The 16,753-nt window shown below is 52.3% G+C and overlaps 1 protein-coding gene across 2 annotated transcripts; it reads right to left on the bottom strand.

The window, feature by feature from the left end:
- Nucleotides 1–213: 213 nt before the first annotated feature.
- On the bottom strand, nt 214–13,937 carry HOXC6 (homeobox C6). Of its 2 annotated transcripts, XM_019659797.1 has the most exons (3): nt 13,377–13,937; nt 2,125–2,470; nt 214–1,383 (listed from the first exon to the last, which is right to left on the bottom strand). In XM_019659797.1, the coding sequence occupies exons 2-3, from the start codon at nt 2,276–2,278 to the stop codon at nt 1,076–1,078; spliced, it is 462 nt and encodes a 153-aa protein (XP_019515342.1). In that variant the 5' UTR covers nt 2,279–2,470; nt 13,377–13,937; the 3' UTR covers nt 214–1,075. The 2 variants fall into 2 exon arrangements, with proteins under 2 accessions (XP_019515342.1, XP_019515341.1); XM_019659796.1 differs by lacking the exon at nt 13,377–13,937 and having other exon boundaries at nt 2,125–5,641.
- Between the last annotated feature and the right edge of the window lie 2,816 nt (nt 13,938–16,753).

Genomic DNA, 16,753 nt, shown 5'->3' with positions numbered 1-16,753 from the left:
GTGAGTATGTTGTTCCGTGTAGGGAGCCCAGAGAGGCCTCCCAGCCCCGCAGCGACATCACCAGAAGAGGAGGCCAGGGCTGGCTCCCGGCTCCGGAAAGGCTAGTGCAGGGGCTGGGGGCTTGCAGGCGGCGAGTAGACACGGAGTGCTGGGAGCCAGTTCCAACTTTCACCCCGAGGCCGGCGGGCGAGCGAATTAACAGAAATCCCGATATAAACTTTTAAAAATAATATCAGTTTTATTAAATATGCGAGAACGGATCCAGAGGTCGGATTTATACAGGAGGGTAACACGAGGGGATTTTTTTTAATTTATTTTTTTTTCTCCTACTGGCTAAACAAACGTCATTCACTTTTTTTCTCTTTTTGTAATTTTCCCTCTTTTTTTCCTTTTTTAAGATGGGATTGGAACACGGACGGTGCTAAACATAAATATAAATACAGAGACCACAAATACAGCTAAAAATATTCACACAGAAACGGTCACAGTTTGTAATATGCCATAATGACCCCCAGGATTCTTTAAATACAATTCGCCTGGGCTGGGCATTTGCTGGGGCAGAGGGGCCGGACAGGGGCTGCGGGGAGGCCCTGGGGGTTGCTGTGGGGCCACGACGCGCCCTCCTTGGACCTCCCACCCTCCCCGGCAGCCAGGCCGGGCCCTGAGGCCCCGGAGCAGAGGCCCCGGGCCCGGGAGCCGGCTCTCTGCGCGGGGGCGGGGGTAGGGGGCACAGAGGGGGTGGGAGGCCAAGTCCTCTTTTGCAGGAAGATCTGTGAAGTCTGAAGCGAGGTTCAGGGACGGAGCCCCCAAGGCCTGGGCGGGGGAAAGGGCCTGCAGATAAGCCGAGAACAAGCTAGCGAGGGAGCAAGGAGGAGGAGGCGCGTGGTGAGAGAGTTTGTGCGGTGAGGGGTGGGGGGTCCAGAGTTGACTTTCAGGTCCATATCTGACTCCCTAATTTTGTCTTAGGGAGTCAAAACACACCAATTGTGCCAGTGATAAATACAGAGTGTGTGATTAGGAGGGAGTTGGGGGAGCGAGGGAGAAGGAGAGAGAGGGGTGGCAGGGACAGTCCTGGTCACTCTTTCTGCTTCTCCTCTTCTGTCTCTTCCCGCTTTTCCTCTTTTCCGCCCAGGCTGTCGGCCGCTGCCCCTCCGCCGCCCCCTGAGAGCGTAGATGTTAGATTAGATTCCTTTTTCCACTTCATCCGGCGGTTCTGGAACCAGATTTTGATCTGTCGCTCGGTCAGGCAGAGCGCGTTGGCGATCTCGATACGCCGGCGCCGCGTTAGGTAGCGGTTGAAGTGAAATTCCTTCTCCAGTTCCAGGGTCTGGTACCGCGAGTAGATCTGGCGACCGCGCCTCCGGTCCGCTCCGTAGCCGACCCCTAGAGATCCGGGCACAAAACACACTAAAAACAATCAGCAAGGCTTCCTCCGCAGACGATTTAGCCTAGCCAAGTCCTGACCCTCCCAACTTGGCCAGCAGCTCAGGGCCCCCTGGAGCTCCAGCCTTCTCCCCGTTGCCCTGCCCCACCCCCACTGGGGGTACAGCTAGGATCCCAACTTGGTTCAGTTTCCCCCATAGGTTGGTAGGTGTGTGTCCCAAAGAATGGTGTGTGGGTGGGTGGGGGTGGGGGTGGGGGGAAGAACCAGACAGAAAGCTGTAAGTCTAAAAGCTGGGTTTTGAAAAATCCCAAACACTGCGATGGAGGGCCCCATTCCTCAACGACTGGGCTTCCCCACCTCCCCAAGCACCTTAGCTTCTTGGAAACTTCTCCCCACTTCTCTGCTCCCTCCTCTCCCCCTCCCATCTCCTCAGCCTGACTCGACTTTGGGGGTTCCCCCACCCCCTGTCCCCTCCCCTCATCCCCTGCCCTGTTCCTGCCCCCTCAGCTCGTCTTGGAGCCCTCCAATCCGTCAGGGGCCGAGGGGGCCAGGCCCCTGCTAGCAAGCGGGAGGCGAGCAGAGGGGGCAGAAGAGGGGGCCCTGTCTCGGCGTCGGCGAGGAGACGAGCGTGATTGTTTTTATGGGGCCATAAAAAACTCTCTCCGCCCGTTCTTCTAGGGAAGCCGGTCATAAAGCCAGTTCAGTTTATTTAATTTATATCTTGGAGCTGTAAAACTCACCACTGTGCGAATTCATTCGCTGCATCCAGGGGTAAATCTGGATACTGGCTTTCTGGTCCTGGGGCGCAGTCCTGCCCTGCTCAGAACTAAAATCCTGAGCGATTGAGGTCTGTGTGTTATGTCCTAAGGTGTTTTGTCTGCAGTTTGAGAGCATGTCTTTCTCCTGGTAAAAGGAATTAGATCCATAGTCATACGGCCCCCGGCTGGAACTGAACACGACATTCTCCTGTGGCGAATAAAAGGGAGTCGAGTAGATCCGGTTCTGGGCAACAGCCGCTCCATAGGTCGAGAAATGCCTCACTGGATCATAGGCGGTGGAATTGAGGGCGACGTTGGGGAGGACGTCCTGGCCCCCGGCGAGGTGGCAGGATAAGGAAGGGTTAGTGAAGTAGGAATTCATCCCTTTGCCTTTACCTGGTCGGGCTATGATTTCTTTAATATTTATTTCTGTCTCCAGTTTGTACTCGGAACTAGATGGTTATAGGGACGGCTCCAATCCAGGACAGACAAAATGACAAAGTCAGCTGACCCCCTTCCAGCCAATCGCAAGCCAGATGTCAAGAAGGGGGAAAAAAATCGCTTCTGCTTCTGTTGATTCCCTAGTTGAGACTAAGTGTGTGCTTTGAAAGTAAGACTTGGATTTCTTTAAAATATATATACGTAAGGGAGCTGATTTGGAGGTGAAGGAAGGGTGAATGTCCGCGAGCAGGGCCTTGGGGCCCAGGGAAGGAGAGCTGCACTCCAAGGAAATCTCTCAGCCCCAGCTAAGTTTGCTGTTCAGTGGCCAGAGCCAGGGCTGGAGAAATCTCTGTATTTTCAATCTGATTTCATCTTTTATATCTGCCCCCTTCTAAAATTACATCCTAATTTCTCAATGGGAGGAGCTCCCTCCCAACTCAGGGGGGTTCCCCAGAAATTCTACAGGAAATCCTGGTTTGACACTCCATGAAGTGAGTCCTCCTCACCAAACCAGTATATTTTTTCCCCAATATTTTTTAAAAAAATCAAAAGTAGGAAGAAATTGCATAAAACATGGTGCTCAGAGGAAGAAGAGTGTGGCTGAGAGTCTTGAATGTAGGGGGAATGTGGGGAGCAAGTAGTTCTCAAGGGGTAAGGGTGAGACTTCAAGGTAGAGTGGCAGAGCTGAGGTGGGCAAAGGGGCCAGATATCTGCTTTGCTCTTCCTCCTAGCCCCCCTCTGCCTCCTTCCCAGGACCCCCTTTTGGGGGAAACTCTTGCAGCATTTTTCCCTAAAAGGGAGAATATATAAAAATACAATAGAATAGGGAAAGAAAGAAGTAAAAGGTGGGAGAGAGGAAAAGGAAGGACGAAAGGAAGAAGAAAGAATTCGGGGTCTTTCTAGACACATCAACTCCTGTTTATGTTGGTGAGAATTTATGATTTGGAGCCAGCAAGAGCCGGTGGGATAATTCACATAAGATCCAGCCAGAAAGAGAAGGCTGGTGGGGCTCTGATAGACAGTTAGCATCTTGTAGGCTCAAGCCCATGCACAAGTCAGAAGCCCCCTGCCCCCTCCGGACTCTCTGCCCTGCCAAGGGAGGTGCCCTGGACCCGAGCTCTTGGAGATTCCAGCTTGGAGATTCCAGCAAAGGGCTCCTAGGGAGCTCTCACCCAAGGGCCACGCACACCTGGTGGGGCCCAGCCTCTCAGTAGCCCCTACCCCCATTTCCTCCCACTTTGGGGCCGAGAAAAAGGAAGAGAAGGTTAGGAAAAGGCAGCTTAGTTCGAGGCTTCTGAGGAAGCCGGCAGTGGGCGAACTGAAGCAGCGGAAGGTGTGCAGATGGGGTTTTTCTCCTGATTAATCCAAACTTAATTTGATATAGTGACATAGGCTGAAAATGCTTTGAGTTGACAAAGAAGGGGCAGTGGGGCAAGCGAAGGGAGCAGTGGAAGCTCATATTTTCCCTTCATCATTTTTTTTGGGGGGGTGGCTATAACAAGGACCCGGATGTCGCTGGATTTTATGATCTTTTCCTTCTGTGTAACAAAGCGGAGTAATCAATGGGTAGCAATAAAGCCATAAACGGGACTACGCTGGGAAAAAAAACTCGTTTATTCATCTTCTGTAACGTTAAGGTTTCCCTGGAGTGTCGCTAGGGGGGAAAAATAAAGTTTCGAACCCAAAAGCAGACAGTGTGTACGAGCTGGTGGAGACAACATGTTAGTTAATACATGAACCTCGTTAGGGATTGAAGAGTCTTCCTGCCAGACAATTTGTGTTGGCTTTTAAAAATACAGTCCCAATCCTTTAGAAAGGAAGGCAATTTGTTGGTATTTAGAAGTGTAGGGGAAAGACCCCTATAATTACAAAGGTCTCCTCTGTTGTACCATACTTTCTTCTCCCCAAGGAAATGAAGGTGAAAGGGCAGAGGAAGGTTCTTAAATTAAGAAAGAAATTTTGAGATGAGTTGTCTCATTTTGGGGTGACATGGCAGGTACACAAATGCAGACACCAGCGTGAATTGCTTCCTGCTCTAGAATCCAGCTGTCCTCAAATTCATGGCATGCCTGGACAGAGGTTTCCAACAGCTGGCTGGGGCTCCAGGCCCCCTGGAGGGCAAGAGGGAGAGAGAGAGAGAAAGAACTAGGGGCGGGGAGACCCAGGGGGCTGAGCTAAGGAACAAGTCAGTGCACCCCTGGACACAAATAGCCGCTCTCAGAGTTCCTAGCCTCATTTCTGCCCTAAGGGTAGTAGTGTAACACGTAGAATAGGCCAAAGAAAGAGTAAATTCCCCCCCCCCAATTTCAGAGAGAGATTGCTAGAGGGATAAATCATGTCAGTGATATTTCCTTCAAGATATTAAATTGTTGCAATGTACAACAAATTGAATGATGGAAGATAGGATATCTTAATGAGGTTTCGCTTTCAATGAGTGTTGATTTTCTATGTATTTTTAAATCTCTTTTATGGGTGGGTGGGGGAAGGAAGGACCTTGGAAGAAAGAAGGGGTTTCTGGGGCAGCATGTGCTGCAGCTCCCCAGCAAGGATGCCTGGGTTTCCTTGAGCCCCTCCTAAACCAAGTCTGCAGGGGAAAGAGGCCCCAAAGTTGGGGAAGAGTCTCCTTTGGTGCCTAAAGGCAGTGGGCGCTGGGGGTGGGCGTCTTGAGGAGTAGAATGTAAGTCTCAGCCCCGGAAAGTTAAGTGTTTTATTACGTCCCTAAACAGAGGGCAGAGACTGAAAGGTCTCGCCGATTTATAATGAACAGAAACCAGCTGCTGGGGGAAAAAGACAGAAATGCTGGAAGGGGGACAGAAGAGGAAGCAGAAACACAAATAATTTCCCCTAAAATTAATTTCCAACACACTCTCCCCTATCACCTTCCGTTCCTGAGGAAAGGAGCCTCCTTCTTTCAGTTAGATATTTAATTATGCAGCTGAAATTTGCTGGAAGGATTCGCTCCAAGGGGGGAGAGCAGGTCAGATGAGCCCGATCTTCCCTCCATTGGATTAAATTTTCCTTTTCTCATTTCACGTTCATTTTATTTTTTTGGCGAAAGAACGACTGTATATGGGGGGGGGGGAAACTGGGACTTGGGTTTTTCTAAATATATTTATATTTTCCTGTTAAATTTGTCTGAAAACAATTATGGAAACTCATCAACAGAAGCAAGAACAGATGTTTTATTAAAACTGCAGTTGAGCTCTTGTAAATATGCACAAGTGCTGGGAAGGGTGGGGGAGAACTTGTTCTTTGTTTCTCTAAAACAAGCCTAGAGAATCAGAGAACACCCCCCGCATCAGGCCAGCAGGTCTCAGAGTTGCTCTGCCCCTTCGGCCTCCGGAATCAGGCATTCCGAAGGGGTTTGTCGGGCGAGAGCAGATTTTCGCTTTGGGAGCTGTAATTAGTGGATTCAAAAACAGAATTCAAAAATCACAGAACAAGGATAAAGGGGGAAAGTTGCCGCTCGCTGTTCCAGTCCCCCCCAGTCCAAAACACATGCTTTTCATGAGTGCTAATTACAGGAGACGAACTTACTGCAGGCGTGCCATAGGCCTGAGTGGGGGGCAGTCACTGGCCTGGAGTCCCCAAGGATAAGGGTCGCATTGGAGGATGGGCACTGGAGGGTTTCCCAGGGTGAGTCAAGCACTTGTACTCCAGCCTTACCCGGCTCCAGGCCACAGCCTGGGGGCTATGTACCTCTGAACTGGGAAGAGGGCGGGTGGGACTGGGCTTTGGCCCAGAAGGTGTTCGTGGGCAGGCCTCACCTTGCTTGCCTTTGCTTTCCATTCTGCTCTGGAAAATATATTAATTTCTTGGGGAAGGGTATCTGAAGTGAGAGGGATGAGATCTGGAATTTTTATTCGAGGACAATCTCTTCCAGAGGTCCTGCTTAATTTGTGTTCTGCTGATCTTCTCTCCTCAGATCCCACAACTCTGCGCTGATGTCTGTGACCCACCCAGACTTGCACACAGATACACACACTCCATTCCTGGCTGCCGGCGCCACCAACTACAGCTCGGAGCCTACGGAGGCTGCTCAGGGACCTGGACACTAGAGCTGCAGGACTCAGGGCTCGGCCTGGGCACTTGGCTGCAGCTGCCCGACCCCCTCCGCCCCAATTCTGGGTTTCCAGAGCGGGAGAGGAGCGGTTGCCCCACCGGCCCCTTTTATGCCACTGGGCGAGGGCTGAAATCCCTCTTGCAGAGAAAGCCGAGTTTCAATAATTGTTCAGCTCACCTCACAATCGCACTGTTTGGTTAAGGCTTTGCTGTTCTAGAGCAACTGCTCAGTTGGCCCGGCTGGCTTATGATTAGATTTTTTTATTTAAAAATTAAAAGAATAAATCCTACTCCAAATGATTAGTGTTTTGTGCTCAAGCTCCTTTGATCTCCACAGAATCCGGAGTAAAAGGATTGCAAAGAGTCTCTCAATCCGCCAGAGAACATGAACGCAGGGAACTGGATCTGCTTGGGGACACCAAAGAATAGCTCACCCTAGGAGCCCCCAGTTTCTCATAGTGAGGGAAGTTGTCTGAGCACATACCTCCCCGTACACACATTGCATTCCCCGAAAGAATGCTCCCTCTCCTTTCAAAGTTCAGGCATGGAGACACTTGGAGAAAAGTGAAATTTGACACACCCAACCCGGAAATGGAATCCATTTGGGGGTACTGATATTCTGGGGACAGGGCTCAGGCTGGCCAGCTGAATGAAGTTGGGGGTCTGCAAAGAGGGGAGAAGGAGGAAGAGGCCAGATGGGGCATGTCAAACGCCTGAGAACTGCCCCAAACACTTCGAGGCCTGGGCTGGTGACTCCTCTTTTGAGCTAAGAGGTTTAGAGGCTGCCCAAGCTGCTTTTGTTTTATTTGCCATTAAACAGAGGAGAAAGGTACACGGAGGGGCTTTGCTAACTCACATCATATTTTCTCTCCTCCCTCTCTCTTTCCAGATTGCTGCCTGACCTTTCCTTACTACCACTCCACTTAATGCTGCTACCATCAGCAGACACCAACTCCCACACCGGCATTTGTTTGGCTTCTCAATTCACTTCTCTGGCTGAAGGTTTTTAAAGTAAAATAGGTCCCGCATCACACTCAGCCCTGAGCCCCTGTTGGTTCCCTCTGGAAGAAATCATTTCTGACTTTTGGGCCCTGGCCCCCAGGCCTCCCATTTCTATCCCAAGCAGCTGATTACCAGCTGAGGAGGGGCATGCAGAGAGCCCTCAGACACAGTATCTCATCCCCACTGGGAATGTGGAGGGAACTCAGACCCCAGTGACATTTCAGGGAGGTGGTCCTGCTTCATCCAGGAGGAAAAATGAAAACCCAGAATAGGCAGAATATTTTTGGCCCTCAGAATGAGGCCAAAGGATCCCCAACCTCCTGGCTTCTCTTACACCCCTCCATACTGAGCAAGCACTGCTTAGACCCATTTTGGAGGTTTATGAGAATTGTAAAATTCAAGAACGCGGCATTTATGACGTCACGGTGAGTTGTCATGAGGAAATTGTAAATGTCATAAAAGTTATATACAGCAGGAGTTTTGTGTGTGGGTGCCCTGCCTCCCCTCACTTGTTTTTCCTTTTCCCCTTCTACTTCCCCTGGTCTAAGTTCTCCCACTTGAAAATAAAATGTTATTATGTTCTGGAACAATAAGCCAACAATGAAACATAGTCCTCATTTCCCTATAAATAATTTTATCCTTTATTGTTTGCAGATCTGAAAGAACCATTTAATCTGCGCTGGTGAAAAGAGGGAAGGAGATGGGGAGGGAGAAATTAATTTCAGAAATGAGAATATTACTTACTTCGATGATACTCTTTTAGATTTGATAGCCAGGAGCAAAATTAGAGGCGAACAGCGGCCTCTCCGACTCTATACCTGGAGGCATTGGAGATTTATAGGATCTTTAGCGAAGGGGCAATTTAATTTTGTAGGATTTGCTTAAATTCAGTGCTATTTTGGGGGGCTGAAAAGGGAGGGTGAGGGGAGAGCGACATGCTTTATCTGGTTTTATGAATCCGCCAACATTATCCTGATTTAAAACCTAACAACCTGTGTCTCAGGGAAAATTCCTGCAGAAAGGAGTAGGGAGTGGGATGAGGAGGGCTCAACTTTCTCCGTGACTATGGCCCCCTTAACCAAGCAGTTGCCAGGGGGAAGGAAGAAAAGCTGAAGGCAAGGGGAGGGCTCCAAGTGTCTCTACCACCAGGACACTGGAGGTTTATGATGTCCCCATAATTCCCCTGATCCTATAAACAGCTGCCTTATTTTAGGACAATTTCTGCTTCCTCCCCTCAGAAAGGGAAAGTGAGGGAAGAGGTAATGGCGGGAGCAGGGTGCCGGAAAGGGGAGGGAGTTCAGGATAGCGCTGCACTTTGTTCTCCTGGGTGAGTTTGCTGGTTTGGCGGGTTTCTGACGCAGGGTGGCAGCAGACAAAACAAGTAAACAACTCACAGACACAATAAACAGGGGCGGCTACAGCACCATGGCAGAGGCCGGTGGTGAGGGGAGGAGCACAGTTTGGGGGTACTGTCACCCCAGCACCCCAGGGTGCCCAAGGCCCAAAAGCCTGAGGCTGCTCTTGGTGCCAGTGGAGAGGTGGAAGAAAGCTGCATGCCTCAGCACCCGCAGCATGTCTGGACAGGAAAGTCTTGGGAGGAACTTGATCGCCTAGAGAGTGGAGGAAAACCCTGCCAGCCCCTCTCCTGTCCTTACTTTCTTTTGTGGGTTTTTTTCACAGATATTTATATTTGCCTCACTGCTCTGTCTTTTCATAGCCCCAGAAAAGAGAAAGGCTAGGGAAAGAGACTGGTTGATTCCCAGCCCCGGCCCATACTTAATGCTCCAGGCCCACAGGCGGCCAGACCCAGCTCCTTTTCTGGCACTGCCCCGTTAGCCTTCTCCCTGGCTTAGGTAGCAAGATAGGATTAAAACGAAGTCCCATTGATAACCAGATCTCCGTATTTGGGGAACTTGGAGAGCCACTTATCAGCCCTACTGACAATGCAGGCCAAATCTTGGGCCCCGTAAGTGGACAGGGTGAGCAGGGCCAAGGGATAGATGTTCACTGCACCCTTACCCCTTCTGGCACATTCCCCACTGGCCTTTCCAAATATCCTAGCCGGCAGCCGCCCGAGACCACTGCCCAGAGGCCACCTTATTAAACACTCCAATCCCCTTCACTGTCCCAGTAAGGCTTCAAGCACAAGGGCCCAGCCAACTGCTCCCAGGGCCACCTTACCCACGAGTTTCCTACAGAACTCACTTTCAACATAACTGGGTTCCCCTGATAAAACAGTCTCTGAGCTGGGGAAGTTTGGAGGGAGGTGTGGATAGAAAGCAGAAGGGATAAGTATTTCCCCCAGCCCAGTTGCTTGGACAGCGACGGCAATAAAGTCTGAGAAAGCCTTTGTAGCATCCGTTGGTTACTGGAACCCGCATACTCCGATTCCAGCATGTACACATTTCCAGCAGAGCATGCACGGAGAGCTTTCTTGGTGCACCCAATGTCTCCTTGAGCCCAAGCCCATCTAGTGAGAGCTAACAAAATTTTGCATGCACATAAAACAGTGTTTGAACAAATACAGGCATGGCAATATACAATGAACCACAAAGGAAATATCGGTCTGTATATATTCATGCAAAAATCTGAGTCTGTATATTTGAGCCTGCATATAATAAGTGTATAAATAACCAAGCCTGGTTTTGGAACACAACAGCCAACCCAACAAGGCCACCTTCTCCAAACAAGGTCGCATTCTTCGTGGGGCTCACAACTGTCAGACCAGGGAGAGAATGGGTTTTCTCTGCCCATTTCTCCCTAGCTAGGAACTGGCGCAGGAAATACAGCCCATAGCAGAGCTGACAAAGCCTGTAAGGGGCAGGCTGGAGGTGCCCAAACAGTGGGCTCAGAGGGGAATGCTGGGGTGCCCTGGGCTCCAGGGAGTGTTGCCAGACTCTGACCCACAGATTCAGTGCCTCTGCCCAGCCTTAGCCCTGGGTGTGCAGAGTCCTTGAGCCAGATTCTATTCTCAGCCGCCCTGGCTATTATTAGGTAATCACAGCAGTGTTTTCCTGCACTAAGAACCATGTCTACAGGGAATTTGGTCTGCAAGGAGGCTGAGGGGCCCCTTGTGTGCTTCTGTTTGGGTGCCAGAGAGGAAGAGAAAGAAGGGATAGAAAATCGAAAGTAAGGAGGAAAGGAGAGGGCTGGCGTTTGGGACCCGGTTTATCCCAGGGCCAGACTAGAAAACTGGAAAACCAGGGCCAGTCACTGCTCCTATACTTTCTCTGCACCCTTCTGTCTGATGAGGAGGAGGCTAGGGGTGAAGGGCTCCGGGGCCTGCAGGATCCTAGCCAGGAAGAGACATCAAATTAATTGATAAAAAGATTATATAAGGACATCTCAGGATGGGGCTGTTAACCCGTCAACCACGAACCTTAACACCCTGAAATCTCGACTACAACACATTCGTTTAGATCCCTGTAGGCCGAGAGAAATACTCCAGCCTTGTCCAGGCCCATCCCTGGGAGGGGAGGGGGGCCCAATAATACCCCAGGTGAATCCCCACTTGCCTGAGTGGCCTTTTCCAGAAACTGTTTCCCTGGGGGCTAACAAAGGCGACTTGTGCCTTCCCCCACCCAATACAGTACGGCTATCTGCAGGGGCGGGGGGCAGACAGCGGGAGTAGACAAAATACAGGCGAAAGAGAGAAATAGAGGCCTCACCGGTCCGCGGTTCCCACATTACGCCAGGAAAAAGGCTCCCATTTTCAGGCCTCCAGGGCCCCTCCACTGGCCCACTGGCCTCCCCTTGCCCTTTCCAGGTTCCACAGACTCGGGGTGTCGGTGGCCGGGCCCTGGCTCCTGGGTCGGCAGCCCCTGGGCCGCGCTGGAGCGGCAGGAGAGCGCGCGACAGCCGGAGCAGGCGGCGGGCTGGGCCCATTTGGGGAGAGCCAAGCGCTTTTCTCGATCGTAAACAAGGAACGCGAAATTAGCCCCTCGGCAGACGCCTCTGCCGACACACAAGTCCTAGTGGGGGGGGGGAGGGAAGGGGGAGAGAAAATGCCATTTCTTCCCCCGGGAGAATACCTCAGAGGCCTTTATGTCGGCTGCGAAAGGGGAATTTTGGGGGGGCAGGAGAGGAAGGCAAGGGGATTATGGGGGGAGGGGAGGGAAGATTCACCGTCAACTCGGACCCAAGGGGTTTGATTTGAATGCAGTCGAACTATATTTTTAAGAATTGATAAAAACAGATTCTCTACCCCCAACCCCCAGGCGACGGGTCAGGGTTTAAACAGGAAATCGAGGAGCGATCCCCTCCCCCACTCCGGCTTGGCGGAGAAACCCAGTCGCGCCTCTGGGAGAGGTTGGGTTGGGGGGCGGACTCCTGCCTGGGACTGAAGGTGAGTCGAGCCCCCAGACTCTCGGCCCTCTTCAGGAATATGCTCCCCCGTCTCCCAGCTCTGAGGTGTGTCTCCCTGGGTGTGTAAACGTTGCGTGCGCGTCGCCCTTTATAAACAGAAGCTCACACGAATAGTGGCTAACTCGGACCCAGGCCAGGGAGCAGGGCGGGGTCATATGTCAAACTGCAACACATTCAGGGCCACGTACATTTGGAAGAAATTAAGCCACTGTGTTATGAAACCATATGTGTCGGGTTAAGACTATACAACACGCCATTAGCACCAATTATTGGGAGGATTCCGAGCGCCCAAGACCCTCCGGGCCGCCCGATTCTGACGTCCCTACTCCAAGAGCCAGCTGCGCCTTGAGTCCTCACTGCCTCCACTCACCCAGAAGGCCCTGCCAGCGAGGCCTGGGCCTGTCCCCACCCAGCCTGGGGCCTCCTCCAATTCCCACCTCCGCCCCAGGCAGAGCAGATCCTAGCCGAGAGCAGCCAGGCCGATGTGGGTGAAGCACCCCCGTGCGTATCCTGGGTGGGGTGGCCGCGGCTGGGGGTTGAGGACGCCGCGCCCGGGGAGAGAAAGCAATCTGGCCCTTTTTCTCCAAGCACAAGATGGCTTTTGAGTACCGCGTCCCCCACCCCCACCCATCCACCCGCAGTGCAGAGCACCTCCCATCTTTCCATCCGCCTGAGTGGGGGCGGGAGCAGGGGGTGGGCAGACGCTCTCCCCTCGGCTGACGCGCACCAGCCAACAGCCTCCCCCCTAATTGCCAATTAACAGGCCCAGCCGCGCGCCAAGCCGCGCTCCCTTCCTGCTCCGCGGCCCGGCCCTGGGCCCGCACTGCGCATGTGTGAGCTGTAGCAGTCGCGCTCTCCGGGAGGGAGGGGGCTGCGGAGCAAAGAGGGGGCGCTGGAAAGTTTGTTTAGGGGTTGGGGGGCCGACTTTGCTCAGGGACAATGGTTACAGCCTACAGGTTCTCTCTCCTGCCCTGGAGTTTGAGCTTCCGGGTCCCTCCGTCCCATTCCCATTAGCGAAGGGGCCGCAAATCTATATAACAGGTAAGAATACGGTGGGCATCAGTCAGCCGGTCGGCGCACTAGACCCCGGCCTTGAGCCCCTCAGGCGCAGTCCTCTTGTCTCCTCCGCCCCCAACTTCGGCGCACAGTGACATCAGGACAACACACTTCCCCCACTACCATATTCCGGCTTAACCCAATTTCTCCCCCCTCCACTTTACCGCCCCATAATTGCCCACGCGCCCACCCTCTCGCCAGCCCCCTCTCCTCTCTAACCAAGACCAGCCGCTGCTGTCCTTATCTTGAAACCGCCACCCAGCTACGGACCATTAGTTACATATTTGAACCAATAAGGAAACACTTACCGGGCGCTGCTGTCACTCTCCCTCTCCCTCTCTCTCTCTGCCTCTCTCTCCCACTCTCTCTCTTTCTCGTCTTCCCTCATTCTGTGCCGCTGCCGAGCCTGTCTCAGCTCCACACACACATATATACTTTATATAAATTTAAAAATAAAAAGAATAGTCCCAATAATCAAAAAGCCAAATAAAAATAAGGAGAGTTGCAAGAAGGGGGCAGGAGGGAGAGCCTGGGAGAGGGGAGGGGGGAGGCATCTGCAGCTCCAAATCTCAACTGCTCCCGCATTCCCTCTGCCCCTTGGGGGGCTAGAGGGTCGGGAAGGGAGAGAGAGGTGCCCTCAACTCCTGTCTCTCCCCCTCCCCTCTCCCCAGGTGCCCCCAGCTTCCGGCAACTCCATCTGGGAGGAAAAAAATTAAATGGGAGGAGAAAATAATTATTAATCAGATTAATAAAAAAAATACTGGTAATGAAGGGAGCGCCCAGCGCAGGTTTCCCTGGCAATGGTTAGGCTCTTACAGGGAGGACTGTTCTGCGGAGCGCTCCGAACGGACAAACCACAATAAAAAGTTCACGTTCATGGATGGAATCCACATGACTTCTTGTGGCCAATCCAACTTGTGAGTCGATCGTAAACTTTTATTACTCAGCTGTAAATTTTCTGCAAACAACCGGGAATGCGATGCATTTGTGTAGCGTGTGCAAATGGGCGCCGCGGTCGCCATGTTTACCCAATTCTCTCGGAGAGGGAGCATCCCTCGACCCCCACCGCACCCCCACCCACCGCCCACTCCCCATGGGCCGAGCTGCTCCTGGCTGGCGTAGAAAGGGCAAAGGGGGACGCGAGAGGAGGGAAGGAAGGATTCTGGTGCTGAGTGGGCTGCCTCCCTTTGCTATGCCGAATTTTAAATATTTTCCTTAATAAATGGGGTATTAAGGTTGGATCTGGGGGAACCGAAGCTTTGCAAAGGTTTGTGGCATTGGGGCAGTTAGGGCTGGCGGGGTGAAGGGACTGAGACGAGATGCGCTTTTTACCCCTACTTTTTTTTTCCCCCTGGGAAGAGAACGACATCCTTCCCCATGGGTGTCCCGGCAGCCCCCCACGCCATCCCAGACAGGAATGGGAGGGGCAGGCCGCTGGAAGCCTCATAACCAAGCCTGACCTGGCCATGGTCTGCATAGCGGAGAGGGTTTAGTCTGGCCCTGGGCAGTCCTTCCGAAGCAGGAGGGGTGAGAATTGGGGGCAGCCTCCAGAACCCCCAAAGCACCCTTCATCCCCAGGTTCCTTTTTTAGAGAAAATGACATTTCCCCCCCCCCCAAGACCATCCCTAGTGTCGGGTCTCCTCAATTTCAAGGTTCATTTCATATGGCAGCTTACTCCCAATCTTTTTAGAATTAAAATGAAATTAAGTCTCAAGACCTTGGTTCCCGCTTCTTTTTCCTTTGGGTGCAAGGCAGTTTGAAGCCTTTTCTGTCTTGTCAGGTGGCTCACACCCGCCTGTCTTTTTCCGAAAAATTCTGGTGTCCAGGCAGCTGAAACACAACTTGGAGGCCCTGAAAAAACCTTCTTCTTCCCTAAATTCCACCTTCCGTGCTAAATTCTGAGCACCCGAGGCGCACACACACCCCCTTCTCTAGACCCTGAATTTCAGAGATGTGACCAGTGTGTGAAAGCCCAGAAATATTCCCCCATAGAGACTATTTGCCAACCAGTCGCAGCCCAGCCACTCTTCCCACCAGCTGGAGATTTGAAGGCCCAAAGCTCTCCCCTAGGTCCCACATGGAGCCGGCATTGGGGACTTCCAGGGCTGGGTGCCCCACCCCAACCAACAGGGGTCCCTCATCTCCTCCCCAAACTTCCTCCACAGTAAGTGAAGCAGTTCCCTCAGCCGGATGCAGGGACCTCGTTTCTTTTACAAACCCACCCATAAATTTTATAACAGGTAGTTAAAAATTACGACAAGGAAGCGCTGGCCCAGCTTTTCACAATGGGCCACAGGGAGAATGGGACAGCGCTGCAGGCAGCTCACCGGAAATTTTACTTCTAGTCTGTGGCACAACCTGTCCTGAGTTCGCTCTAATTGGGGCAGGATAACTTTCTCCAGCCAGATCCTTGCGGCAGGGGCATCTCATTTGGAGAAGATGAGGCTGGGGAGGGCAACCCACTCTCCCATCCTAGGGTCGGCCAAGATGCCCTTTAGGGCGCTTACTACCTCCTTCACCCCCCAGATCCCCTGCAATCCCGCACCTCCCCTGGCTTCTGCAGTGAAGTAGGGGAGTGAGAGAGAAAATGCCGAGAATTAAAAAAAAAATCAAGAGAAACGAATTTGCCCCCCAACTTAATAGCTGCATTATCCCGTCTCTATGGTTGAGATTAGAATAATAAATTCAAGGCGAAATGAGGGAGATGCTTCAACTCAGCATTTTGAAAGATACTATTTTTCACAAATCACAAATAGCTTTCGGAAGCCACTTTGATTGGCTAATAAAAAAGTAAAGAATGGGAGAGAGTCCTATCTGCTGCAGCCGAATGGTCCCCATTCCGGTAATGGGACGGCGGGAGCATTTGGGAGGACGCGTTTCTAAAAGAGAGCGCATCCCGCTCGCAATTAAGTTCCCCCATAAAACGGGTTTTACCTCCTTTTCTCTCCAAACGAGAAAACGGAGCCCGTAGGCAGAAGGGGTGGAGGAGCGGGTGCTGCAAGAGGGGGCGGCTGGAGCTTTCTTAGTCTGGCCCACCCGAGGCTTCGCATCTCAAGCGATGCCCGGCGCCAGACGCACCCCGCCCTCCGACGCCGGGCTTGGGGCCACGGGCAATGCTGAGCAGGGCCAGGGATGAATGGGACATTTGGTGTGGGGAAAATTCGGCGAGGTGCTTTGGAGCTACTTAGTATAGAGTTCAACCCACTCCACTACTGGGCCAGCGATTTTATTAATAGCAATCACAATTACACATTTAAAAATGAAACGGCCCTCTGCTGCCGGTCCTCGGCCCTCGGAGTCTGGAGGGGACGCCCGTGGGAAGGCCTGAGTTCGGAGCGAAATGCTTTCTTTTTGGGTCTCACTAGCGGGTAGCTGGTGTCTCCCCCAACGAAAGGGGTTACCTGGCTGACGCCTCGGCCCTCAGTAGGTACTCCAGGTTCGGAAAGCTATCCCCCAAAGCTGCTCAAAGCTGTTCCCGGCTGCCCCCACATTGTGCTTCCAACCGGCAGCCTCTCTCCGGCTGCAGGAGTCCCCATCCACCACACCTGACCCAATCCTGTTTTCAGACCACTTTGTGTGGGAACCAGGGACCCAAATGTGGGTGAATTTGCACAAAACAAGAGTCGGCCTGGGCCTAAGTCTGGGAAAATCATTGACCAGGGGGGAGAGAGAGAGAGAGAGAGA

Source organism: Hipposideros armiger, unplaced genomic scaffold (genome assembly GCF_001890085.2).
Source record: "Hipposideros armiger isolate ML-2016 unplaced genomic scaffold, ASM189008v1 scaffold_303, whole genome shotgun sequence".
Lineage (NCBI taxonomy): Eukaryota > Metazoa > Chordata > Mammalia > Chiroptera > Hipposideridae > Hipposideros > Hipposideros armiger.
Note: the sequence above shows the minus strand (reverse complement) of the source record. Positions and strands in the feature narration are given on the sequence as shown.

Bases quoted from the DNA above. Each gene is read 5' to 3' on its own strand.
- HOXC6 (XM_019659796.1), bottom strand. From the start codon at position 2,524: ATGAATTCCTACTTCACTAACCCTTCCTTATCCTGCCACCTCGCCGGG. The intron at 1,384-2,124 runs GTGAGTTTTACA...CCGGATCTCTAG, and splicing joins GCGAATGAATTCGCACAGTG to GGGTCGGCTACGGAGCGGAC.